General features: G+C 45.9%; 1 protein-coding gene across 4 annotated transcripts in view; it reads right to left on the bottom strand.

Annotated features, from left to right (window-relative positions):
* Positions 1-11,130, bottom strand: part of PCDH7 (protocadherin 7) — a 426,551-nt gene extending 415,421 nt beyond the window's left edge. For 3 of the 4 annotated variants that reach the window (XM_084869796.1, XM_084869795.1, XM_084869797.1), the window contains exon 1: positions 7,899-11,130. In XM_084869796.1, coding sequence (XP_084725922.1) covers positions 7,899-11,129 — 3,231 coding nt within the window. In that variant the 5' untranslated portion in view covers position 11,130. Of the gene's footprint in view, positions 1-1,539; positions 1,732-7,898 lie in introns of those variants that run through there. The other variant, XM_084869798.1, reaches the window with a different exon arrangement.
* Positions 11,131-26,538: the final 15,408 nt, after the last annotated feature.

Below are 26,538 nucleotides of genomic sequence, written 5' to 3' on the forward strand. Positions count from 1 at the left end.
AAGTGGTAAGGATTCTTGTCACCAGCTTCTTACATTTGTCCTTTTGCTCAAATTTAGGAGTTGAAGATAATTGGGTTTTATTCAGGATCTGTATTCTTGTCTCAATAACATTACTGAAATTTTCCTTTTTAAAAAATTTAAATCAACGGTTAATAAGAGTAAAAAGCCTGAATCATATACATTAGAGAGTTATATGGGTTAGAGTGCATTTCCTAGCACCCACATTTTAATATTTTCCAGTATTTATTTATTTTGCTTAAAGGTCTTTGGTATTGACTATAATTGACAAAAAAAAAAAAAATCTCAAAAACCTGGCATTCTTTTTTCCCCTTCTTTTAAAAAAATATTTTTTAATTGATTTCAGCGAAGAAGGGAGAGGGAGAGATAGAAACATCAATGATGAGAAAGAATCATTGACAGGTTGCCTTCTACATGCCCACACTGAGAATTCTGGGTGTGTCCCTTAACCGGGAGTCAAACTACTGACCTCCTAGTTCAACCACTGAGCCACACGGGCTGGGCTATCTGGCATTCTTAATCAATATTTTAAAACTTGGGGGAAATTTTAAAAGGGCAGATGATGTGGTAGGTGTATTATAAAACTGTCAAACATACAATATGAAACACTTACTTTATGGCACATAAAACATGTATAATGCAACAGAGACATAAATATACACACATACAGGGACCAGCCAGAAGACTCCTGACTTACCTAGAAAGTCATTTATACAACTAAAATCCGGCCACTTGCTCTCTCAACAGTGTGTAATATAACATGCTGAACTCTCAGAAGCTGCTGGAATTTATGTTATCTGACATCAAGTAGAAACAGCTTTCAGACAAATGCAGTTCACGAAAGCAGGAAGCCACGCATATTCCTTCTGAATGTGACCACGGGAACCTCAACAAACCCAACAGAAAGGTCCTAAATTTTCTTAAGGACTTTAACCAAAAACCACCTTGAACAGTCTATAGATGCTCTGGCTAGTATTTCAGGATTAAGGAAAAGCAATTCATTGGCGGTGCCTGTGGTAAATACAAAACTAAGCTCTGAAATTTGACATATAGCCAATACTTTGCATAAATATTGCTGGAGGCCCTGGAATACATGTGTAGGAGCTCACACATGCACACACACACACACACACACACACACACACAGTGGTATGCACACACAGAATGAGAGAAACCCTATCTTTGGCTCTAACAGAATTATCTCACTCGCCTGGAAAAGGCGGTGATCGTATAACACTTGAAAAATATGGATCAATTTAGGATTTTATTGAAAGTCGGTATTTAATGTATTATAGACAAAGGCTTAATTGACTTCATTTCCCCTGGTTCGCACAACGCCGGAGTCTTAAAATTATGGTTGAAATATGCTGGTGGATTTCTTAAAAGACTTCATAATTAAGTCCTGCTAACCTCTTCTTTGAGAATGGAATTCCTGGCGATTTAGAGACATCCATTAGTAGCACGTTTCTTTATTAATACTGTTTCTTTTATGTTTATTTATTTTAATACTATTTTTCCTTAAATTAAAAAAAAATAAACTTGAAAATCAAATGCACAGCAAGTGGAACGAGCAGTGATTGGCTGATATCCCACGGCCAAGGGCAGGCTCCAGCAGGGTTCGGAGTGTCAAGGTCATCAGAGTATGGTGCATAAAGAAGCATCATATTAGAGTGGAATTCAGCCAAACACAGTAATGTATGGAGGTGGACGCATCTGAAAAAAGGAAAACAGAGATTTATGCAGGTAAAAAAAAAAAAGAAAAAAAAAAAGCTGCGATGAAGACATTTTCCCCAGTGTCTTATGCCCAATCGGAATGCTGTGATAGAGGTTTGAATCAAAGCAGAGAATTTTTATTCGCAAAGTACGTTTCTGTACATCATAAATATGCTTAGGGGGAAAAAAGTTAACTTGCCAGATGAACCCTCCTTGGAAACTTTAACAGGTTTTTTTTGTTTGTTTGTACACAGCATTAGAGTTCAATGCCAACATCACTAAATTCCTTGAAAATAAAGCTTTATTCCGCCTTGAAAACATTAATTCACCAGAAGTGATAATTAAGATTTGTTTTAGTGGTTTCAGCTCAATTCTTCTTCAAATGTGATTTCTCCCACAACACTAATGCTAAATAAAGCACTGTGTAATGTTCTGAAACAGAGTTCCTGCTTTAGAAAAGATTCTAAGGGCTTTTAAAATAAATAAGAAAAGAAAAGCTAACTCAAGACATATATAAACGGATCTTACTATTTCTATACACTCATAGCAAATGAGTGGATGGAGAGCCTTGCTATAGTCTAGAAGTTGGTTATATACAGCTTACACATAAATCTCTAAACTATTATTATACTAAGTTTCCTATGTAACCTTCCTCACCACCCTCTCCCAATTTTGGGGGGGGTGGGGGGGAGAGGAGAGATTATGTTAAAATGTCTAATGGCATTGGCAGCTATGGCAAAGCAATGGTTCTGACACATCATATTTAGTTTTCAAAACAGTTTATCTGTCATTTTGAAATTAATAAATTTAGTCACATATAGTCATTAATATGTAAACTTAGACTTTAATACACTAGATTTGTTAACTGCTTAACAAGGACACAATCCAACTGAAAAACAACAAATGTAACACTCACCTAAAATTTTCCAGAAAACAAATTTAGAGGAAAAATTAGCTCACAATTGTATAGAGGAAAAATTAGCACACAATTGGGTGAGGCAAAAGTAGGTCTACAGTTGTTGGCATGGAAAATAATACTATAATTAATAAATAATAGTACAAGAATAAACTGTTTTGTGAATGCACAATTGCAAACCTACTTTTGCTCCATCTTGCATTAAAAATGCTGCTAAGATAGAGCGCAGGAGCAAAGTTGGCAAAATGTAAAGGCGTGCAGAAGCCAAAAGGAATCATTGGTGTGGGTGGAAAAGGTCAAAGGTGATCCCAAACAGAATGCATACAACGTTTCATACCTAATATATAGAAGAAAGCTTTCAGTAACGTCCTTTACAAAGACATTTTATTGAGGATGTACTAAATGCTAGCTAGGTACTTACACCTATTGTTACTGTTCTGCAGAAATCAAAAATTCTGTCAATTAACTTGTTGTCTATATGTTGTAAACTTTGCTAAGTTCCTTTAGTGTATGTCAGCAATTGCCATCCTCCACACATGCAAAAGAAATACTAACGTCTTCATAAAAATCTATAAAATTTGAATTACAATTTTCCAGACAATTTTATAAATGAAAGCTACAGCCTAAAGCAGAATGATAGTCTATTTTTTAAATGTCAGGCTACATACTAAATATATATAGTTACACATAGATAAGTAAATCTCAATGGGTTTCTGACCCTATTGAAATATATACAAAGAAAGTTACAAAAACTCAATTTTCCCCCCCACTAGAGGTGGTATGAGAATAGGAAAAAAAAATAACACTGAACTCTGTATTCTATAACTTAGACTCTAGTCCACATTGTATCCTGATTGTTTTGTAATTATCAAGTTAAGTCAAGTTGCTTTTCCATGCTCGGCTTTAGTCTCCTCTTCTATAAAGTGAAGGGACAGGTTTAGTTGAAGTTTTTAAATTTGAAATGTGATGACTAGCGATTTTTAGATACAAACATTAAGTGGTTGATCATATTTTATTTTGGTTTTGTGTGTGTTTAAATTTTAAATATTTTCCATATATCAATGTATGAATACCACAATAAGTCACATGACACCATAATTGTTCTCTATGAATACATCTGTATGTGTTTGTGAGGGGAAGGTGGAGCGAAAGAGAGATTTTGATATATACTATGTGCACACTTTTACATGTATGAAATATGTAATTACTCAAAGAGTGAGAACAAGAAAGGATGAGTTGGCTAAATTGACCCAGGTGATGATTTACTTAAAAATCTTTCAATTAACTTTGTGGACTTCATATAGGTTTGGAATAGGGTTCAAATTGGCATACTTAGAATTCCATAAATATGTGCATGTTCATTGCAGATCCAATCCGTGATGACCCTTTCCTTGTTTTACCCAGAGATCCTCAGTAGATACCTCCTGGCTAAAGACAGCCTCGCCTCCATCAGTTGCCGGCTTCCTATCTATGACATCAAGCCAAAGGCAACAGAACTCTCACTGTATGTGGGTAGCTGCCTTGGTTATAGATAGGAGAACCATAATGTAGAAAGTATGCTTATGAATTAAAACTGGAAGCTGTGGTTAGCATCACTCTGCAGTTGCATTTACAGTATAGCAGAGGGTAAGACATCCATACACAAATTGATACTTGTCTTCCAGTGTTTAAACTCTCATAGATTATGGCAAGCCACTTCATCCATTTGTTTCCAAAATCAAAGTGATTAAAAAATATATACAATTTCTGCCATATGTTTTCCTAAGTGTGGGGTGAATCGTGAGCACAATTTGATCAATTAAAGAGAACATTCTTCAGACTACATTCAGCAGTTCCTTGAGCAAGGAAAAGTGTCATTGAAGTTAATATAAATTTTTCTTTTTGAGTATTTCAGAATCAGCTACAATGGATTTTTAAATTAATGTTTACTGAAGCTGTATCCTCTATACTCTTGCCAAAAAATTAAGCACCTAGCTTGCTACTTACTAGATACCATAAACTTTTTACTTGCCAGGGCATTATCTAAGTAACAGCATGACCAGGATGAGCTCAGTAGGACTTACACATAATAAGCAAAGTGATAAAGATGCTTTTATATCTGTCTACTAATATTTTGGAATTATGTTAATTTCTAAAGAAAGCTGAAAAAGCTACTTAATACAGTGAGACACTGGAGATTTAAAGATGAAATGTGTCTGCCTTTATTTTGCAAATTAAAAACACAGCTGTATTTCCAGGTCATGAAACTTTAATACCGCCAAGACCAAGTTTATCAATCAAAGGAAGAATGAAATGGAAAGGTGGACACTTAATATCAATAACGTGGTCAATGGTCCACATTTTACTCAACTAGACAAAGTATAAACCAAGGGCTTCAACTGCAAAGGTCTAACCTTGGAAAACCTGAGGTTAGTTACATCATCAGTTTTCCTAATGAGTGAATTTTTGAAATAATTCCAGTAACTCCGCAACACAAATCTCCCTAGCTTCTGCCCAAGAGGAACTATAGAAGCTTCCTTTGAATGTCTCTGGAGTTGTGAAAACATACCAAAAATGGACAGAGGGGGCATTATTTACAATCCGTTATTCCTATTAAACTGTTTAATTCATTCTGATATGACCAATAAGAAGGTTTGTGCAATTCTCCTGAAGATATGAACACTGTCACAGACATCACTTTTACAATATCAAGTAAAGAACTATGATAAAGCAATTTAGAACTATGATAAAGCAATTTAGAAAAATTATAAATAAAACGAAGGCTTTATGTCAGATGAAATCTCAGATCTTTAATATAGTTGCCATAAGGAATGAAAAGACTGAAAGCCTCTAGATTCAACATGCAAGGGGGAAATGATAAGAAAACCCTGTGTCATTTTAAAAATTTTATTCTATGTCAGGTTTAATCAAAGGAAATACCTTTGGGCACTGTGTGAAAACTCAAGATAATACCCCTTTTAAAATAAAGAGATACAAACAAAAATCAGAACAACAAAAAAAGATCCTGTTGATTATGTCAGAGGTCTAAGCAGAATGCAACTTTGTAAATGGATCCCTGTCCCCTGACAGCAATATGGAGATGAAGTGTATCAATTACTATTACTAATTACATTAAGGGGAACGTATTCCATTCTCCTTTACTTCATTTTAGGTCAGCTCTTTATTGTGGTTAAAACTTTGTACATCTGTTGAATACCTAATGCACACAAGTTTTCCAAAGTCACTCTCTGCAAACTGCATGGTTTATTCCAATGGTTTTGTAAGGTATGGGAGTTTTTTTGCTCAGCTAGGAGACTAACACCATACATTAGTTTATTTATAAGCATATCACTTTGCCTTTTAAACAGGATGCCACAACAGTCTTGATATTGGCTGTTTTAAATATTCAAGAATATAGAGTTAACCCCATTTGATGAGCCAAACAAAGCTTAAGTGACAGCACAGAATGTATGAGGTGGTTACATTTAAAAAAAAAAAAATCTATAAATCTGCCAGGAATATGTCAACTCAAAAGTTTAAGAGTCCACCATTTAGAATGCAAATGCCATTCAGCCACAAGACAAAAAGACCTATTAGGATGACAGCTGAATAGTAAATACTCTGCACTAAGATCTCTTCACAGGCTTTTGCATGACAAAGTACCATTTCCTGGGGAAACTTCTACAGATCTCTATTTGTGTTTATATTGTAAGCAACTTTACAAAAGTATTATTATTTTAACTGTTATTGTCCTTGCTAAAATAAATAAATAAATAAATAAATAAATGCACCAAAAACAAAACAAAAATCTGCTTCTAACTCCATAAAAGCAAGGACACAACAGATATAAACTTTCTTCTTTTCAAATTTCAATTTAAAAGAAGTAAATAACTCAGGCTCATATGCATCAAAAGACCTATTTTAAAGACCTATTTTCAAAAGCCTATCTGTAGATCAAACTTGTGTTTTCTTAGATTGCTTTTATTTTTGGATATCACAGAATATCAACTCTGATTCTCCTTATCTAAATAGCTACATTTTATGAGGCTATAAGATAACTTTTTCCTTTGCCTTAATTTTCCTCAGGTCACACATTCCACATGCAAAGCATATCTAATAGAAAAACTATTACTTGATTGTCTCTGCCAGTCATATATGTTTCTTGAGATGCATCCTGAAGTTAAGAAATATGTGATTTGTTAGCTGATTTATTATCTACTCACAGTAGATAACAACAGCAACTAATGTTACTGTTCTCTATGTACAGGCTACAGTATTAGACACAGCGGTTTCCAAGAGGTTTTATTTGCTGTGTGCCAAACTTTGGTGGGTAGAATAAGTAAACTTTGTATTGCACATATCACACAAGCAAAACTTCAAAAGTAAACTTTGTGATTTATAAGTTAACCTCAACACGCACTATTTTTACTGTTTCTACGTTTCACTGTACCAAATATTCCTCATAACCTTTATAGACTTGGTGTAGCACAATGCATACCAAAACATGCTTGCACACAGAGTGCACCAAACATGAACACTTTTATTGCTTGGCTTAAACAAGTGGTTCATAAAATGTACTTGTGCTTATAAACTTTTAATGTCAAACATGAAGAATGCAAATGCTGACTGCATAACCTCACAGCAGCCTTCACTGTGATAGATGTCAAGTATAAAAAAATGTGGTTTTGCGTGACATTTGCACATCACTAAATATTTTTAAACCAGCTTTTTTTTTTGGTCAATACTTCTGAATCTCAGACTTGGCACAACATTTGCATGACTCAGCATCTTATCTGTAAAAAAATCTGCATAATGGGCAAGGCAGTTAAAACTTTTACAGAGTGTGTCCAAGTTGCATAGACACCAATAGTAACTTTAGAAAATATCTCTGGATGCAATTTTCCACTTAGTAGCCACACACACACAAAAAAAAAGGTTTCGGGTTACAGATAACCATCCAAACAATATATACAAGATTTATTCTGGAAACACCCAATGTAGGATGAATTGGGGCTGCCAAGGACTAAGAGAAGTACGAAATACTCCCTGCTTGGAATATTTTCTCTAGTAACTTGCAAACTACAGTGGTTTACCTTGCATAGGTGGCCTCTACCAAGTTAATGATGTATGAATTCACATTGCATTCCTACTTTATTATTAAAATGTTAAGTGACAGCTTCAAAGGAAAAAGACCACACTCTGCAGAAGATGCCCTGTCTCAGAATGATTAGCCTTCTCGGGGATAGTTCACTGTATCTGAGATGCATCTTACCTGTTTGCTGTACTTGTTATTGGTCTGACAGCTGTATTCAGAGCAGTGATCTGACCCAATGGAAATATTGTCTCCTGCTCCCACAAACGTGTTGGCTGGTGGCAGATCTTGGACGGCCTGGTGTTTTTTCCCTGCGGTGGGGGACTGAGGATGAAGCTGGACAGTAGGCAAGGGGGAGCTGGATTTGTAATGCCTGGCCAGGTCAGGACTGCCAGGCCCTCCATTGACCGAGCGGTACCGGCCCATGCTGGGGCTGTCTGACAGCTTCTCGTTGATACTGTCGTACCTCTGTCCATTTGGTTTGGAAGCTTCTACAGTGACAATGCTGCTGTAGAGAGGCTGCTTGGATTTTTTGTTTTTCTTGTCCTTTTTGGGCTTTTTAGACTTGTCGTGCTGCTGGGGGGTAAAAAAGTCCTCGTGATCTTTCTTGCCAGCCTCATAGCCATTCTTGTTTTTGGACCGGCAGTATCTTGCCATCACGACAATTAAGATGATCAGGATCACTGTCATAATGCCAGCAACCACCCCGATGACAATACTGAGCCTCTGCTTGCTAATCTCGTAGCTTGGGTCGCCGGCTATGTCCTGGGTGAGTGGGGTGTGCAAGCTCCTGGCTATCTGGGAGTCAATCACGGTGGCGTTGGAGACGCTTTCATTGACAAACACGTGCACCAGGGCCGTGGTGGACTGGGAAGGCTGCCCGCTGTCATTCACCTGCACCACCAACCTGTGCAAGCCGTAGTGCTTCTGGGTGAGCTTCCCCACGAGGGAGACCACGCCGCTGGTGGGATCGATCTCAAAGAGCTTGAAGGGATTCCCTCCCACGATGCTGTAGTTCAGGTCTGCATTGATGCCATCGTCACTGTCCGTGGCCAGCACCGTGGCTACCACCGTCCTGACATTGCTCGAGGGAGGCAGCAAAGTGTAGGACAGGTTTCTGGGGAGGTTCACGGTGGGGGCGTTGTCGTTCTCGTCCATGACAAAGAGAGACACGGTGGCCGTGGCGGACCTGGGGGGGTCCCCCCCGTCCACCGCCTTGACCCTGAACGTGTAGGTGGTCTGGTGCTCGCGGTCGAAGGACACGGTGGAGTAGATGGTGCCCGTGTCGTTCTCGATGGAGAAGATGTGGCCGCTCTCCTCCTCGACGTAGAGGCTCATCTCGGCGTTGCGCCCCTTGTCGGCGTCCATCACCGTGACCATGCCCACGGGGCTGTTGGGCTGCAGGTTCTCCTTCACGTAGAAGGTGAAGACGTCCTGCATGAACTTGGGGTCGTTGTCGTTGCGGTCGGCCACCTGCACGATCACCGTGGCGCTGCCCTGCAGCGGGGGCGCGCCCTTGTCCCTGGCGCTCACTTTGAACTCGTACCTGTCCGTCTGCTCGCGGTCCAGCACCGCGTGGACCAGGATGTCGCCGGAGTCCGGGTCGATGGCGAAGATGCCCGCCACCGAGGGGTCCAGCGAGTAGGCGATCTCGGCGTTCTTGCCGCTGTCGGCGTCGGTGGCCAGCACGGTGGCCACCCTCTCGCCGGGGATGTTGTTCTCGGGGAAGTACACCTCCACCACCGACCGGTCGAACACGGGCGGGTTGTCGTTGGTGTCCCCGACCTTGACCACCAGCGAGTTGTTGCTGGACAGGCTGGGGCTGCCCGAGTCCACGGCCACGATGACCACGTGGAACTCGCGGGTGGCCTCGTAGTCCAGCGGGGCCGAGGTGTGCAGGAAGTACTTCTTCTTGTTGTTCTGCTCGCCCTCCGTGTCGCTGGCCGGCTTGAGCTGGAAGGGCACGTCCCCAACCACGGTGCAGGTGACCACGCCATTCTCCCCTTGGTCCCGGTCGGACACCTGCACCAGGGCGATGGGGGTGTCCACCAGCACGTCCTCCGCCACGTGGGCGACCCCGTCCTTGAGCGGGATGCGGCCGATCTTGCGGATCTCAATGGACGGCACGTTGTCGTTCTCGTCGCGGATGACGAGGACCACGGTGGCCTTGTCGCTCTTGGGCGGCTGGCCGCGGTCGCGGGCCGTGACGCTGAAGCGCAGCTGGCCCACCTCCTCGCGGTCGATGCGGTGCAGGACGCTGAGCCAGCCGGACGCCTCGTCCAGGCGCAGCAGCCGCCGCACGGACTCGGTGGCCGCGCCGAACACGTACTCGATCTGCCCGTTGACCCCCACGTCCAGGTCGGCGGCGCGCAGCTGCAGGATCGGGGTGCCCGGGGCGCTGTTCTCCGCCAGGTCGGCCTCGTACACGCTCCTCTCGAAGCGCGGGCTGTTGTCGTTGACGTCGGTGATGAGCACCCGCAGGATGGCCTGCGAGGAGCGGGGCGGGTCGCCGCCGTCGCGCACCCGCAGGGTCAGCTCGTACGAGTCGCGCTGCTCGCGGTCCAGCGGCCCCTTGACGATCAGCTGCGGCTGCTTGTCGCCGTCCGGGGTGTCGGCCACCTGCAGCTCGAACACGCTGCTGCGGCCGCCGGAGCCGCTCCCGCCGCCGCCTCCACCGCCGCCGCCGCCGCCTCCTCCCTCCGGGGCATCCAGGCGCCGCTTGGAGCCTCCGATCGCGCCGTTCCCGCCGCCCCCGGGGTAGGGGGCGCTGTCGGCAGCCCCGGCGCGCAGCCGACCCTCTCCGCCGCCGCCGCCGCCCGGCTCCTGCAGCAGCTCGTAGCGCTCGATGCCGTTGCGGCCAAAGTCGCGGTCGGTGGCGGTGGGCAGCAGGTACAGCGTGCCCACCGGCCGGTTCTCCTCCACCGTGAGCGTGAGCACGGGCGACGGGAAGGTGGGCGTGTTGTCGTTGATGTCCAGCACCACCACGCGGCCCTCGAACAGGTCCACCCAGCTCTGCGACGGCCCGATCACCGACACCTCGAAGTCCAGGAAGCACTCGTTCTCGTCGAAGATCATCTGACACTGGGGCAGCTTCTCGCGGTCCAGGCGCCGCTCGCTCGTGCTCAGCTCGCCCGTCAGGTTGTCGATCTTGAGGTACTCGGAGCCCGACTCCAGGCTGAACGTCACCTCGCCCGAGCCCGTCACGATGCCCAGGTCCGAGGCCACGTTGCCGATGCGGACGTCGGCGGGGCCCTCCTCGGCCAGCCGGTACCGGAGGAGCTGCTTGGCGGCCGCCGGGCTGAGCGAGAGCGGCAGGAGGAGCAGGAGGAGGAGGGGGAGGAGGAGGAGGAGGCAGCAGCCCGGGCACCCGCCGCCGCCGCCGCCGCCGCGCGCCCACCCCGTGGTCCGCATCCTCAGCATCTTCTCCTGCTGCTGCTGCTACTGCGCCTTCTGATGGGCGCCCCCCTCCTGCGGGGGGCCGGGCGCCGGCCCTCCTCCCCCCCGGCCCTCTCTCCCCTCCGCTCCGCCGGGAAAGCAAGAAGCGAGCGAGTGGGAGAGAAGGGAGGGGGCGAGCGCGGCGTGTTCAGAGTCGGCCAGAGGGGGAAACCAGCCACAGATCCTTCTTCTGCTGCTGCTTCTTCTTTTTTTTCTTTTTATTTTTCTTCCTGCAGCTTCTTTTCCGAAAGTTATTGTTCCATCCTTCACGCAATGGGTGCTAATCGCCCCGCTCGCAGTACTCACAGTTCACGGGACACTGCGCGCCGCGGGCCCGGCGCCCCCTCCCCCGGAGCCATCCCCGCGGCGGGCGGGCGGGCGGGCGGCGGAGCCCGGGCTCCCGGTCGGTCGGTCGGATGGGCCGGCGCCGCTCCGCTCCGGCAGGCGATCGGGCGGGCGGTGGAGCCGGGAAGCGGCGGGCAGCGGAGCCTGCAGCCTTCCCCGCCTGCCAAACCCTCTGCTCGTCCTCGCTGCTCCTCCTCGGAGTTGAGTCCGATTCGCGTTCCAGTCCCTCGCTCGGCGCAGACCCGGCTTCTCTGCTCCGGCAGCCCCCGGGCAACCCCGGGGTGGCTTCCCGAACCGGGCGCCGGGGTCAGCAACAAGCCAGTCTCAACTCCGACTCCGCGCTGGCGGCGGCGGGGGAGCCGGTCCGCGGAGGAGAGAGGATGCCGATCGCCCGCGAGGTCGCTCCGGGCGCCGCCGAGCAGCGGGGACCCCTCGCCTTACGGAGCGGTCCGCGCCCGGGCGCCCCCCGCGCGCCCCAGAGCAGCCCGAGCCATCCTCAGCGATGCCCGGAGAGTCGGTGTCTTCTCGCCCCGGAAAGCTGTTTCTCTCTCTTTTTTTCTCTTAACTACTCTGCGCAAGGTCATTAGTCACGAAGCCGCCGCCTGGAACCGCAGCAGCGGCCCGCCCGCCCGCGGGGGCGAGGGCTGCGCCGGACGCGCCCGCCGCGCGGGGCACAAGTTTGGGGTTCGCAGCCGCAGCGCCCGCGCCTCCCTCACCTGCATCCGGCCCGCATGTCGGAGCTCTGGGATCTGCAGCGCTGTGCGCGATTCAGGGAGGAGATTGCAGCCTCCTCTCTCTCTCCCCGCGCTCTCGATCCCTCCCCTCCCTCCCTCCCCCTCCCGCTCCTCACTCCTCCTCCTCCTCCTCCCTCCTCTCCGTTCCCCTTTCCCCTTTCCCCTTCTCTCTCTCTCTCTCTCTCTCTCTCTCTCTCTCTCTCTCTCTCTCTCTCTCTCTCTCTCTCTCTCTCCCCTCCCTCCCTCCCTCCTGCGCTCTCGGTTGGCTCGGTCCAGCCCCAATGCAGGCAACTCCGGCTGAACTTGATCCCTTTGCGGTTCAGAGGTGAGCGAGCCGGGCTCGGCGTGCCGGCGACGCGGACCGGGCGAGAGCCTCCGGCCGGACCCCCGGCGGCGGCAATTCACCGAGATGCCCAGTGCTGTCCGGGTTTCCGAAGAAGAGCCAGAGGCATCGGGGAGGAGTGGGAGGGGGAGGGGGAGCAGGAGGCAGCTGCCAAGTAGCTGGGGGGGTGGGGGGGGCACCACACACACACACACACACACACACGCACACACGCACGCACACACCAACAGTTTGCCAGGGGGAGGACAAGTGCCAGCCGGCCGTGGCCTCGGAAGCGCCCTGGCACGGAGGGTGAATTCCGCAGTTGTTCCGTCCCCTTTGGCGTCTGAGAGGGAGTCTAACCCGGGTGCCCCGCCGCCTCTCAGACACGGAATGGCTCGGGAGCTCCCGCTCACTCGCCGCCCAGCGGAGACCGCAAGTTTGCCCGAGTGGCGGCGGCTGGCGGCTCGGCCCGGCCCCGGCGCTGCGGCGGCGGCACTGGCAGCCCGGGCGCTGGAGCCACACACCCGCCGGGAGGAGGCGGGGAGGCGGGAGGGGCGGGGGCAGGCCCGGGAGGGAGCACCAGTCCGCCTGCGGCTGGGGAAAGCCCGGCTTCTGTGCCAGGGGAGTGGGGGGGGGGGGGGACTTGATTGTGCACTATCCTAGTCAGTCCCCCTAAGCGGGGCCCCCACCACCCAGCCGCCGTCTCCTCGGACGGACTGGCTCTCTCCCCCGGAGCTTGTAAATTTATTCCTCTCTGACACCTGGTGCGTGTGCGAGGGGGCCGGCTGGGGTCGGGAACCGATCCCCCTTCCTCCTCTCCCCCTTTCTCAGAGGCCGCTCTCCACCCCACGGAGCGCCTCCGCTTTGCGATGGAGCGTCTCGTTTTAGGGGGACCGTTATCGTTGGCTTGGGGGAGCCACGCTGGTGTTGTGAGAAACCGAGATGAGAACTGCGGTGGTTCCCAGAGAACGTGAAACTCGGGAGAGCGCGGGAGAGAGACCCGTTATGGGGAGGGTGGACTCCGGGGGACTGGGCTCCGGGGCGGGCAGGGTGGTGCTTGTCTTTGTTTAAAGGCTTGGCTGTCCTGTCTCCGCGCTTGCTTTTTTTTTTGGGGGGGGGGGGGGGGAGGGTAGACCGTGTGTGTGCGCGCGCCCAGGGAATAAACACATGTTGGAAGCCTCGATGATTATTTTTCTGAGCAAAAACCTGCAGCCTTTAGTAACTGGCAAAGTGTAGCGTCACCTATCTGGATACAAGGGGAATAAACTTGAATGGCAACTTTGTGTGCTGGAGTGTCCCCAGCTCCTTGTATTCTTTTATTCCCTTTTCTCTTTTTGACTTTGTGCCACTTGATCGTACACGGCAGCCCCCCACGCGAGGCTTCCCCAGGACGCGGTCACGGCCACCTCAGCCCACCGCGTCCGGTCTGAGTCCTGGACCCACTTCCTCTTCATGGATTTCGGCAGCGATCAAACGAGGGGGGCCCTGCGAGATGAAGGGGATTGAAGTGGGAGATGTCTGGGGAGAATTCTTACCTTCCCCAAAGAGAAAATAAAGAGGGGGCTGCTGCCTGGATGTGGCTGGTCCTTACTCAGCTCCTCTGCCTAAGCTAGAGGCAAGGGGCCTCCCCTTAACGGAAAATGTAAAGCTAACCGGGGGAGAAAATCCCTCCGTGCTGGGTATTCTGTCTTTACGAGACGCGTGTTAGGAGACGGGGTGTTTTCAACCAGACAAACAGCAGTCAAGTCTACGAGGAGCCGCCGTGGCGGGAGCTGGGTGGGCAGGAGCGAGGAGAGAAGAGGCAGAGGGTTCCACGCTCTCTCTCCCCGCGGGGGCCGGCGCGGCGCGGAGGAGGTGGGAGTGCGGGTGGCGTGTGCCAGCAGGGAGCTGGCGAGTATTTTCCCGTCTGCAACCCTCGGGGCTCCTCCTCCTTCGGCCTCCCCGGCACCCCCACCCGCACCCGCACCCCCGGCTGGATCTGCAGCCTCAGCGCGAACAGCCCGGCGCGCAGGCTCAGTGCGCTCCGCCGCAGTCCGGCCGGGGCGGGGGGAGCGGGCGCCGCCGCAGCGCCTTCCCGGCCGGCTCAGGGGCCATCGCGCCACATCCCCCTAATATCTGGCAACCCCCGGTTTCCCAGGACGCCTGGCACACGCCCCTCTGCCCCTTCCCCTGCCGCGATCGCTGGGGAAAGACGGAAGCCGCCTCCGCTCCGCGGCTCGCACCGGGGCATTCCGATGCGCGGCCATATGGTGCAGTGTGCCCCCCCCTCCCCCCGCCGCCTTTTCCTAAGGTTTTTGCAAACTTCAGGCAGCCGGGTGGATAGAGACGTAGTGCATGCCTTCATTCCTCACCAGACCATAAACTTGAATAACAAAAAAGAAACATCTTCAAACATGCACCCCCTCCCCAGCGCGCACTCTGCAGAGGGGGAAGGAGGGGGCGCCTGCTCCCCAGCGCGCTGCCAGTTCCTTCCCGGGTGACCCGGGGCGCAGCGTCCTTCACAGCGGAGTGGTTTTCTCATCGCGAGCCGGAGGGAGCTTCCAGCCCCCCCCTCCCCCACCTCCCAACCCATCCTCCGACTCTCATCCCTACCCACTGGGCCGCCGCACCGCGCCAGCGTGGGAAATGGGTCCTACGTGTGCGGCATGGAGAGCAGGCGGCCGCCTGCCAGAGCCAGGAGCCTGCGGGCCGGGCTCCCTCCCCCGCGGGTCCCCACCAGCTCCGACCTTCCCGGGGCGCCAGCCCAGGAACCGTGGCTGCAGAGCCGGGCGGCGGGGCCCCGGGGAGAGGGTACGCAATGAGCGGGGTGGGTGGGGGGCTAGGTGGGAGGAGACCTCGGGGCGCCCTTGCAGCAGCCGGAGCGCCCCATCCTCTCCCGCCTCCCCCCCCACCCCCCCAGTCCGGAGAATGACACTCCCACGCCAGCCTCCCGCCCACTCGCGAAGGATGAATGAAGGCGAGAAGCTGATCCCCCCCACCCCCGCCCCATTTCCGCAGTCTGAGAGCCGGTGTCACAAGAGCTCAGCAATTTCATTAAACGGAACCGGGGGACTGAATCCGCCCCCCCTCCCCGCCCCCCGACACACACCCCCTCCCAGACCTCACCAAGGGAATGTGATATCCGGCTCCGCTCCCACCCGCAAACCCCGCCCGGCCCTGCAGCCCCGGGCGGCATTTATCTCCTCAACCTGAGAGGAAAGGCTTCGGGAGGAAATGGGATCGAAAGTGTAACCGGCTGCAATAAATTAGAGGGCCGGTGGCGGGTGCTGCGGCTGGTGCTGCTGCTTCGGCGGCCAGAACTGGAGAGAGGAGAGCAGTGTCCTAAAGCCCGCGCTGGTCAGAGGAACAGTCGCTTGTATGAAGCAAAATGTTCCAGGGGATGTTGAAATGTAGAGGGTCCCCCCCCCCCCCCATTTTTTAAGGACAATAAAAAGAGATGTCCCTTTGTAACCAAAATATGAAATTGATGACAGAAATCTAGTCTATTCTAATAGACATTTAATAAAAGCTTGGCCAAAGATTCCCTACCTAGGATATTCTATGCCAAATATCCTACCTTCACTTTCAATATTTGGTAGGGGTGTGTGTGTGTGTGTGTGTGTGTGCGTATGAATTTACCCACGAACTTTGCTTGCTGAAAACTGCTTTGCATTAAGGAATTTCAGTGACTGAGCTGAAAAATAGCATCCGGAATCCGTGATGTAGTTTAAGTCAAAAGCAAAGACGTGGAGAGAAGTAATGACAACAAAAGTTTATGGGAAACACACACACACATACACACACACACAAGTACGTGCTGCTGGACATAGAATCTCGGGGGGAGGGGCAGGGGGCTTTCATTTATTATACACACTGTAGGCACCATAACACTAGAAAAAGGTTAAATACAGTAAGCAGGATAGCCAGTTCTGGAAGGAAATATAGAGCAATTTGACAGGAAGGGAGAAAGTGACTCAAGAACTCCACCAAGGGACAAACAGAGGAAATGACACCCCTGCATCTTCAAATCCACTGACCTTTTCATCTTTTTAAAAGGGTCTTTTTTATATCCACTTCGGCATGCTTCTGAAACCTCTGCTATCCATTTCTCCAGTTACGTTCGGTAAATTTGATTCTTTTGTCGTCCTTTGATAAATAAGCATTGGAAATATTTGTCCATTAAACATATATCATTTCAGATAGTGAGTATCACTATGCATAACAATTGTCTTGTAGCAGGTATGATTCTGAGAAACTTTAGGCATATTTTGCAACCTTAACTACAAGCTTGTAGTATTAAAACGTGTAGGAGACTGAAATGGCTAAATTATTCATTGCAATAACAAACTTTTTGATGGACATTACAACTCAGCAGTTTAAGGAAACCACAGATTTCCTTTTAAGCAGGTAATAACTGCTTGCATCAGTGGTTACTTCGCTGGTCTCCAGCCAAGGAATAGAACCAGTTGTGCTGCTTAGATCATGAAATCATTGCAATATATCAATAAAAAATACAAGCTAAGAACTAAACGAAATCGATTCATCCTACCTATTGGATAGCTGTAAAACACGTCCCAAAAGCCATTACAAAAACTCTGTTTACAGAAAAAAAAATCATGAAGCTATTTGTGTTTATTTAAATATTAATTTATAGTCTGGGTGGCTTGCCATTTAAAAAGTGTTTTCAGTTTTAAAATGACACCTAATAGAAATGATGTCCACTGTAAGCTTAGCCTAGATTGACAGTTGATTTTTTTTTTAATTTCTAAAGTTTTAAATGTCAACCCATATACAATATAGCACAGATTTACAATTTATGCTATATATACAAAGATCTAGTCAGGTACTAAAATTGACAAACATTGTCTTTATTTACAGGATAATTTATTGCTCCCCCCGCCCACCTTTATTTATTATGAATTTGCAAAACTCTAAGCTTGAGAAAAAACACAGTATTTTGCAACTTTGGGTGAGCTTTGGGTAAAAAGACCCTTGATAGGTCAAAACAGTATATCTTACTATTTGTGGCCACCTAAAGCTGTTCCCTGTCACCATCTGTGGTAAAATTGAACACTCCAATGCCCTTTGCAGCAGGAACTGAAGACATTTGGCATTTCTTTGCTATCGTGGCAGGATATGTCAGATGCTGCTGTGAATAATGACCTCTAAGCTAGATAATATATTAAGGATTTGGAGGGAAATGTCATTATAATCGCTTGTATGAATATAATCCTCAAATAAGTGACCTTGCTTTTATTAAGAATAGGTTTAAAGTTGTGAATTACTTTGTAGGTCTTAGCCCCTGACTAGGTTGTCCTATGTTAACTAGATTACTTGTTATGTTAATCACCAGTGCTATTGGTGGGGAGCTCACTCATGCCCACTTGTTGCTGGTGGGAGTGGGCTTCTGGTGATATCACCAGAAAAATAAATTTCTGAGACTAGCATGGGAGGATGAGATATTGTAGAAAGCTTTATTTCTGTGGAATTAAATCCCTGAGTTTCCAAAGTCCCATTTCCCTCTGCCCAGCCATGGAAGAAGTGTAGCTGCTGTGAGAATAAACAAATCATCTTTTCTGTCAAAGAACAGTTTAGACAGCTGCCATTTTAGACCTCTTGACTTGGCAGCTGCCATGTTGGCTGCACGGCTTGCAGCTGCCCTGGAGGCCGCCATCTTGAAACAGCAAAGGCCAACCCCTCCCTTTGTATTAGCCAATCTCGAAAGACTGTGCACCTGAGCTCCAATCAAGAGCAAAGGACAGGTCACGTGTGTCAGGGATTATAAAGCCAAGCAGACTATCTGCTCCGTGTGCATGCCCTTCCAGACCATGTGTGTGCACCATTCTACGTAGAATTAAATATGTTTGCCTTGTTGCCTGGCTCCTGAGTGTTTTGTGTTCTACCAGAACCTCTGACTTGGGGGCTCGCCTTATTTCTAACACTGTGACTTGGGTAGAGCTAGGATTAAAATCATTGCCAAAAGTTCCTGTTCCATGTTGGGACACAGTCCAGTCCAGCATCAGGCACACGGAGTTCGTGTTTCCCACTGCAGTTCATCAGTCCATTGCGTATGGGGTCCACATGATTATGGAGGAAACGTGGGTGAATGCAAAAGAACCACAAGAACCAAGAGCACCAAGATCCAAAGGAGCCGAGAGAGCCACACAAGAAGAGCAAACTCCTTTGTCTCGGGGAATTATGTAATGCCCCAATTTTTTGCAGGCTTTCTGTGGCCCCACCCTCCTTAGCTAGTCCATGGTTCTGCAGGCTTGACTGATAGACACCTTCCCTTCGACACAGGGGCACCTCGACTCACTGAGCATGCGTCCATCCTCTCCTTGGTCCAGTCCCTTCCCCCAGAAATCTTCAGAGAATGGGCCCCGTGCTTCCCTGAGCAGTGTGAAATTGCAGCTTCCTGGAGAAGCTGCCGGAATGACCATGCTTATAGTATCTGGCCTTCCCTTTTGCTCCTTTTCTAGTATTGATAACTAGCTAATTACAATGGCACCATCAATACCAGGTAGTATAACATTTTATTCCATCAAATTTAACCCATTGCATTTAGAAAATACAAAATGTGGAACGTTTCTAGAGTGGTTAATATACTGAATATAATGTACTTTAGCAGCGATGAATTTTCCCATGATAGATGCTGATCCTGAAAAGGTAATTCATTGGGAACTTTTCCCAAGTATCTCCTGCTTTGACTCTGGACTTATGGCAGGATTGACTCCCTGGCCCCCTTGTGGTGAGATGAGGCCACTGACTGTGTTTAGGCAATCACGAGTGAAAGTGTAATTTTACAATACTTCGGAAGGGAACAAGGATGGCCAAAAGGAAATCATTGTTCAGCTCTATCTGTCAAACTGATTATTAACCTAGGAGCAATACTAAGAAACAATAAACTTCACACCAATATTGACTCTGGAAAGCAGTGGTATGTTTTCAGTGCCTGTTTCAGCATTTATGAGATGAAATATAGGGACTATCCAAGTAAAACTGCGCTGAAAGTTTCACCAAATGAACAATATAGGCTTCATCCACACATCCTAAAAGACAGCAGTGTGCTATTTACCCATACTTGAAAATAGAGTTCCAAAAAAAAAAAAAAAAAGAAAAAAAGAAAATAGAGTTCCATTAGCAAGGCAAATCCTTCAAAAAGCTATATAAATTTGTGCCTGGTGATTCCTAACATTTGCAAACATGTTTTAGTCTAGTTAAATGTTCCCTGGTAACTGGTATTTTGAACAGGACTTTTGATAAAGTACTGTTGACTCATGTGAGAAGGAGATGGAAAGATAATAATGACTCTATGTATATATGTTTATTCTTTGTATTTCCTGTTTTGGCTGTGTAAACTGATTTTCAATATGGTCTCCACATGACTGTTTAAAAACCCATTATGAAGATATAAATAGAAGATTTTCATTTGGATAACTTATGTCCATAAAATCTTAAGTATTCTGATGCATTATTAAGGAAGCAGCTGTGATTAGTAACGGTATCTATCTGAATTCAACCCTGAAAGGTTTATTAGATCCTTCTGTTTCTGAGTGTTTCCTTATTTCTCTCTCCAGCTGTTAGCTACAGTCTGAGCATGACTGCCTATTTGGAGGGAAGAAAAAATACTATCCCTCCCTTGTCAGTGACATCTGATATAAAGCTTCCCTTTTCATCTAACAATATGAAGCATTTGCTTCTTTCTTGAAAAACAGAGATACTTAAACGATCAGAGAGAGGGTGAGAGAAAACCATGGTAAGCTTTAAAAAGATATAACTGAAACGAAAGAAGTGTCCAGCTTCTGTTTTACTTTTCCCTATAAAATAGTATTTTTCTAGCCGGGACCGGTTTGGCTCAGTGGATAGAGCGTCGGCTTGGGGACTGAAGGGTCCCGGGTTCGATTCCGGTCAAGGGCATGTACCTTGGTTGCGGGCATATCCCCAGTAGGGGGTGTGCAAGAGGCAGCTGATCGATGACTCTCTCTCATCGATGTTTCTAGCTCTCTATCTCTCTCCCTTCCTCTCTGTACAAAATCAATAAAATATATTAAAAAAAAAAAGGTAGAGAAATCTTCAATGCCTGAAGTACTACAATAAAAACTGAGAACTAAAATAATTTTAAGATAAAAAAATAAAATAAAATAAAATAAAATAAAATAAAATAGTATTTTTCTAAAGGCCTATACGCCAATATTGCCTTCGACTACCCAAAACTACCGCTTTTAGATGTCCTAGTCAATGTTTTTCAGCATCTGAATTACTCTCATGGGCAGACATAATGTGATGCTCATGGTCTCTCATTTGCTTTTAAGGTCTCTCATTTGCAACAACCTCTTCCAAGACACTGGGTGTGAGGGTGCAATAATGTGTGTGCAGTCAGATGTTTTTCAAATGTGCAAGAGTAAGAATTTTGCCATAGCCGGTTTGGCTCAGTGGATAGGGCTTCAGTCTGGGGACTGAAGGGTCCCAGATTGGATTCCAGTCAAGAGCGCATGCCTAGGTTCAGTCCCCAGCAGGGGGTGTGCAGGAGGCAACTGACCAATGATTCTCTCTTATCGTTGATATTTCTATCTCTCCTCTCCTTTCCTTTCTGAAATCAATAAAAAACATTTTTTTTTAAAGAGTAAGAATTTTAAGTGTAGTTAGTTGAGAACACTGCTTCCTTTGGCTCCAATTTATTGTCACACTTGTTTACTAGTAAAGCGTGTTAGAGAGCCCAGGCAGTCTGGGATCTAGTTAAGGAAAACAAACATTTTATTTAAAGGAAAGTTGAAATGGGGATACACTGAATTTCAGTTTCTGCAGGTGTATTTGTGTGGATTCATTGTCTTTTTCATTCATAGTTAAGTTATTACTAACAACCATGGTACAGAATGGCTCCCAAGGATTTACCCAGCATCCAGTATGGTGGCACAAAGGTGCAGTGACAGAGGTTCTACTTTGGTGGAATAGCCCCCAGGGAGAGATCCGGGAAGCATAAGGATGGTAGAGTGAAATAGAGGCTTAAGTGTGCAAAGCCAGAAACAAGTCTGTAGAAAGTTCTTCTAATTATTCTATATAATAAAAGCTTAATATGCATATACTACATATAACCCATGTCACATCAAATAGTCCATGTGCAAAGTGATGTGCTGCTTTCATTATAACACTAAGCACCTAGCATGTGCCTTATATATTAAAGACGGCCATTTCTGTCACTGAGAAGTGATTCTCTGTCCCCTGCCCTTGAATGTGGGCAGATTTTGTAACTGATTTTACCAAGAGGACACAGTGGGAGTCACTATGCTGTTCCTGTCCCTTGAAGCACTTTCTCTGAAGACCCTAAACTGCCACCTAAGAAGTCTACTTACTCTGTCCCATTATACTGGAGAGACCTCATGGCATGTAGGCACTGCAGGTTGCAGTCTCAGTCCTCTCCAGGGCACTGAACATATGAGTCAAGCCATTTGGACTCTCTGGACTTGACTATCTGACAGGTGATTAGCACATATTGGTTGGTACCACAGTGGGGACACCATGTGGAACCAATGAATCACCAACTGAGCTCTGCATAAATTCCTGACCCACACAACATGGGTGAGATATAACAACATGTTTGTTCTCTTCAAACACTGTGTTTCAGGGTGGTTTGTTACACACATCTATTAGTAGGTAACTAAACATGAGTATTCTATTTGCTAACTTAATGGAGCTGGTTTAATACTAATAATTGTTACCATGTTGTGGCTCATCTATGTGCCAGACACCATTCTCAACACATTTCATAAAGTTATCATTTAATCTTTGATGATTGCCATTTAACATAAATTGATCTTTATGAAGATCAAGTTCTACATAACACAGAAGATGCTGAGACTTACGAAGGTTAAGTTTCCCAAGAACTGTGAAGTTATTAGACTATGGAAATAATTTTATGCATAGTAAGATGGGGACTTTGAGACTTAAAAAGGTTAAGGAGGTTAAGCAATAAAGAGGTATCACAGCTATTAAGTGACTAAAACGGGGACCCAATTCAGCTCATCCATATTTGAAAACCCTAGTTCTGATTTTTTAAAATAAATACTACCGCCGAAATGGGTTTTGCTTAATGGATAGAGCGTCGGCCTGCGGACTGAAAGGTCCTGGGTTCTATTTCGGTCAAGGGCATGTACTTTGGTTGGGGCACATCCCCAGTAGGGGGTGTGCAAGAGGCAGCTGATCGATGATTCTTTCTCATCAATGTTTCTAACTCTCTATCCCTCTCTCTTCCTCTCTGTAAAAAAAATCAATAAAATATATATTAAAAAATAAAAATAAATAATACTACCTTACATGATAATAGAAAACTGATTGAATGAGTTTATAAAGTTTTACCCACAAGAACATACACCAAGCATTTTTCTTTTATATTTTACTTTATTTAATTAATCTGCTGTTTCTGTCATAAAATCTTTCTTTAGTGTAGCTGATTTAACTGATGGTCTGCTCCAAGTTCTCTGGACTAAACCACAGAACAGAGTTGTATTTACATTTATCTATATCCTTTATGTCAGATCACAGTGTTATTTGTTCCTATCTTTAAATGGTACTACATTTAATTCAAAATGTAGTACCATTGAAATATTCAATCCAAAGAGCTCTATTTTTAATAATGGTGACTCACAATCAGTATTGATGGAAAAATCCCATTCATGTCATTGCATTTCCACCTCACTATAATGTTTTCAGTATCTTTGTGATTCATGCCACAGTAGTACTGCTATAGTGAGTTCTCTTGGTATTTTCAGAAAGAGGCTCTCTTTCAGAGGGTTATTGATAACCTAATTTTTGTCTGTGAGTACCACTTTGTAACAACGATAAGAGCAACTGGTAATATTGATTAAGAGCTTATGTTATACAAGAAGCAGTTCTAAGGTCCTTACATGTATTAAATTATTTAGTAAAGAGCCCAAAGGGTTAATATTCATAAGACCTCACATTTGTAAATACCTCTCTGGTTTTCTTTGCCCTCCTTTTGATGCCAGATTTTCTGTTATGACTTTGACCTTCATTATATGTCTGAAGGATAGATGAGTAATGGGACAAAAAACTGTTCTCTCCTGCAAACTAGGAGTGTCTTATTCATAAGTGAACTGAATTGCTGTGCTAGTCATTATTCATTATTCACAAAAATGCATTTCTGGCTATATTCAAGCACAGAAAGGAATGTACTACCATGATGTCTACAGCATTTCTGCTCTGGTCAAAGATACATGAGCAGAAATGCTGTAGGTCTCTTTCTTGTGGAGGCATTTAAGAGCCAGCACACAATCATGTAATACCCATCTTTCTGTCCTTTCTATATACAGGGCGTCCCCCCAAAATGCATACACACTTTACAGCTGATAGCTCAATTGGTGTTTCTTTCTTTTCAGATTTATCCCATTGGAATTAATAATTATTCAACACGTGTATACATTTTGGGGGGACACCCTGTATATTTTAGCCAGGATTCTCCAGAAAAACAGTGTGTGTCAGTGTGTGTGTGTGTGTGTATGTGTGTGTGAGAGAGAGAGAGAGAGAGAGAGAGAGAGAGAGAGAGAGAGAGAGAGAGAGAGAGAGAATGGATTTGGGAGAGGAAAGGAGACATTGATTTATTATAAACTTACACAGTTGAGGAGACTAAAAAGTCCAGTGTCTACCTTGGCAAACTAGAGATACAGGAGAGTCCATTGTGGTTCTAATTCAAATCCAAAGAACTGAGAACCAGGAGAGCTGATGATGCAAACTTCTGAAGAATAGCAGGCTCTCCCCAGGAAGAGCTCATGCTTCAGTCTGAATCCGAAGGCTAGAAAAAGACAATATCCCAGCTCAAGCAGTCAGGCAGGAGAAATTCCCTCAGACTCAGTCTTTTTGCTCTAGCTAGGCCTTCAACTGATTGGATGAAGACCACTTGCATTAAGGAGGGCAAATGCTTTACTCAGTCTACTGACTCAAATGTTAATCGCATCCAAAAACACCCTCATGGACAAATCCAGAATATTTGAGCAAATATTTGGGCACTTGCCCAGTCAAATTGACAGATAAAATTAACCATCACAAGTCAATTTGGCACCTATATGCATCTTCTTAAGTCATATTTAATCTCCAAATAAAGAAAATTATAAGATCATAACTACACCCAACATGATACAACTATCCTGCATAGAACCAAAAACATGCTAAGCTATTTCCCATAAGAGGAAGTAAAGTCTTTAAGTGATGATTACTCTTCTCCTTCATATCCCATAATTGAAATACTATGATGTAAAATTAACAATACTGAAATACCACAATCAAGGTGAATAAATCTTATGAGAACGATAGGGATAAGAGAGGAAAGAAAAAAAAAAGGAACACACACACAAATGTATTAATATCAAGGTAAGGATGTGTTAATTTGCTCAAGTAATGAAACAATATCTGGCATATAAGCTGCAATTGGATTGACAACCTGGTTAAATTTATGATAATCCATTGTCATTCTCCAAGATCTACCTGTCTTTTACACAGACTTCATAGGTGAGTTGAATTGGAATGGTGTGAATCACTATCCCTGAATTTTTCAAGTTCTTGTTGGTGGCATTAATCTCTTCAATCTCTCCAAAAATGAGATGTTGCTTTTAGTTTACTATTTTCCACGTAGATGCAGTTCTAGAGACTTAAAGTGGGTCTTTCCCTCCATAATATCCTCACTCCACAAGTTAGGGTTCCAATGTGGAGATTCTCCCAATGGCTGAGTATATTTCTTCCAATTATGCATTTCAGAAGTGGGGAAATAACCACAGGATGGTTTGGCAGACACAGTAGGCCCACTATGAGATGGACTTAAGCTAAAACTCCATTGATCATCTGACCTCCATAAGCCCTTACCCTGACTGGCGAACCACAGTGATGTTTTTGGGTTTGAAATCAGTATTATGTCAGAGTCAGTGTCTAGTACTCCCCTGATGGTCTGATTATTTCCTTTCCCACAATGCACCATGAACATGGTAAAAGGGTCTCTTTGGGCAAGACTGGGGGAAAGATTAACAGTACACATTTTTGGCAGTGTACCAGATTCCTTCCTCAGGGGGGCCCTGCTACTGTATCTTTTTATTCAAAGGGTCCCAAGTTTATAAATTAGCTCAAGTCTGTTTTTATAATTCACATTAAACTGTATTTGATTCTTAACAATTTTATTTCTAGGAATATCATAATCAACTGCCCAACACCATAGTTCTGCCTGAGACAGACTATTCTTTTTTTTTTTTTTTTTTTTTTTAATATATTTTTATTGATTTCAGAGAGGAAGGGAGAAAGAAAGAAAGATGGAAACATCAATGATGAGAAAGAATAATTGATTGACTGCTTCCTGCATGACCCACATTGGGGATCAAGCCCGCAACCCAAGTACATGCCCTGATCAGGAATTGAACCGTGACCTCCTGGTTCAGAGGTGGATGCTCAACCACTGAGCAACGCCAACTGGGCGAGACAGACTATTCTGATTCCTGTTTTGACTCTGTTGTCTCTTACCATAACTACTTCCATTTTGTATTTGGTGTTTAAATACTTGGCCCTTGCCACCCAAGGATCCAACTTAACTCATTGCATTTAGGTTTCTTTTTTTTTTTAATGGAATTTTAAAAATTATATTGTTTTATTGATTTTTTTACGGAGAGGAAGGGAGAGAGACAGAAAGTTAGAAACATCAATGAGAGAGAAACATTGATCAGCTGCCTCCTGCACGCCCCCTACTGGGGATGTGCCTGCAACCAAGGTACGTGCCCTTGACCTGAATCGAACCCAGGACCCTTCAGTCTGCAGGCTGACTCTCTATCCACTGAGCCAAACTGGTTTCAGCTGCATTTAGGTTTCTTAATTGAATGGCTGAAGTTTTCACTCTAAGGTCTGCCCTACAGAGAAGGACAACCACAGAGCCTGTCAGTGATGCCAGGGCCTCACAAATACATTTCTGAGAGTATTGTAGAAGGCCCCCTGAAAGGCACATGGACAGACATTC

The sequence above is a fragment of the Pipistrellus hanaki genome (genome assembly GCF_964339955.1).
Source record: "Pipistrellus hanaki genome assembly, chromosome: 1".
Lineage (NCBI taxonomy): Eukaryota > Metazoa > Chordata > Mammalia > Chiroptera > Vespertilionidae > Pipistrellus > Pipistrellus hanaki.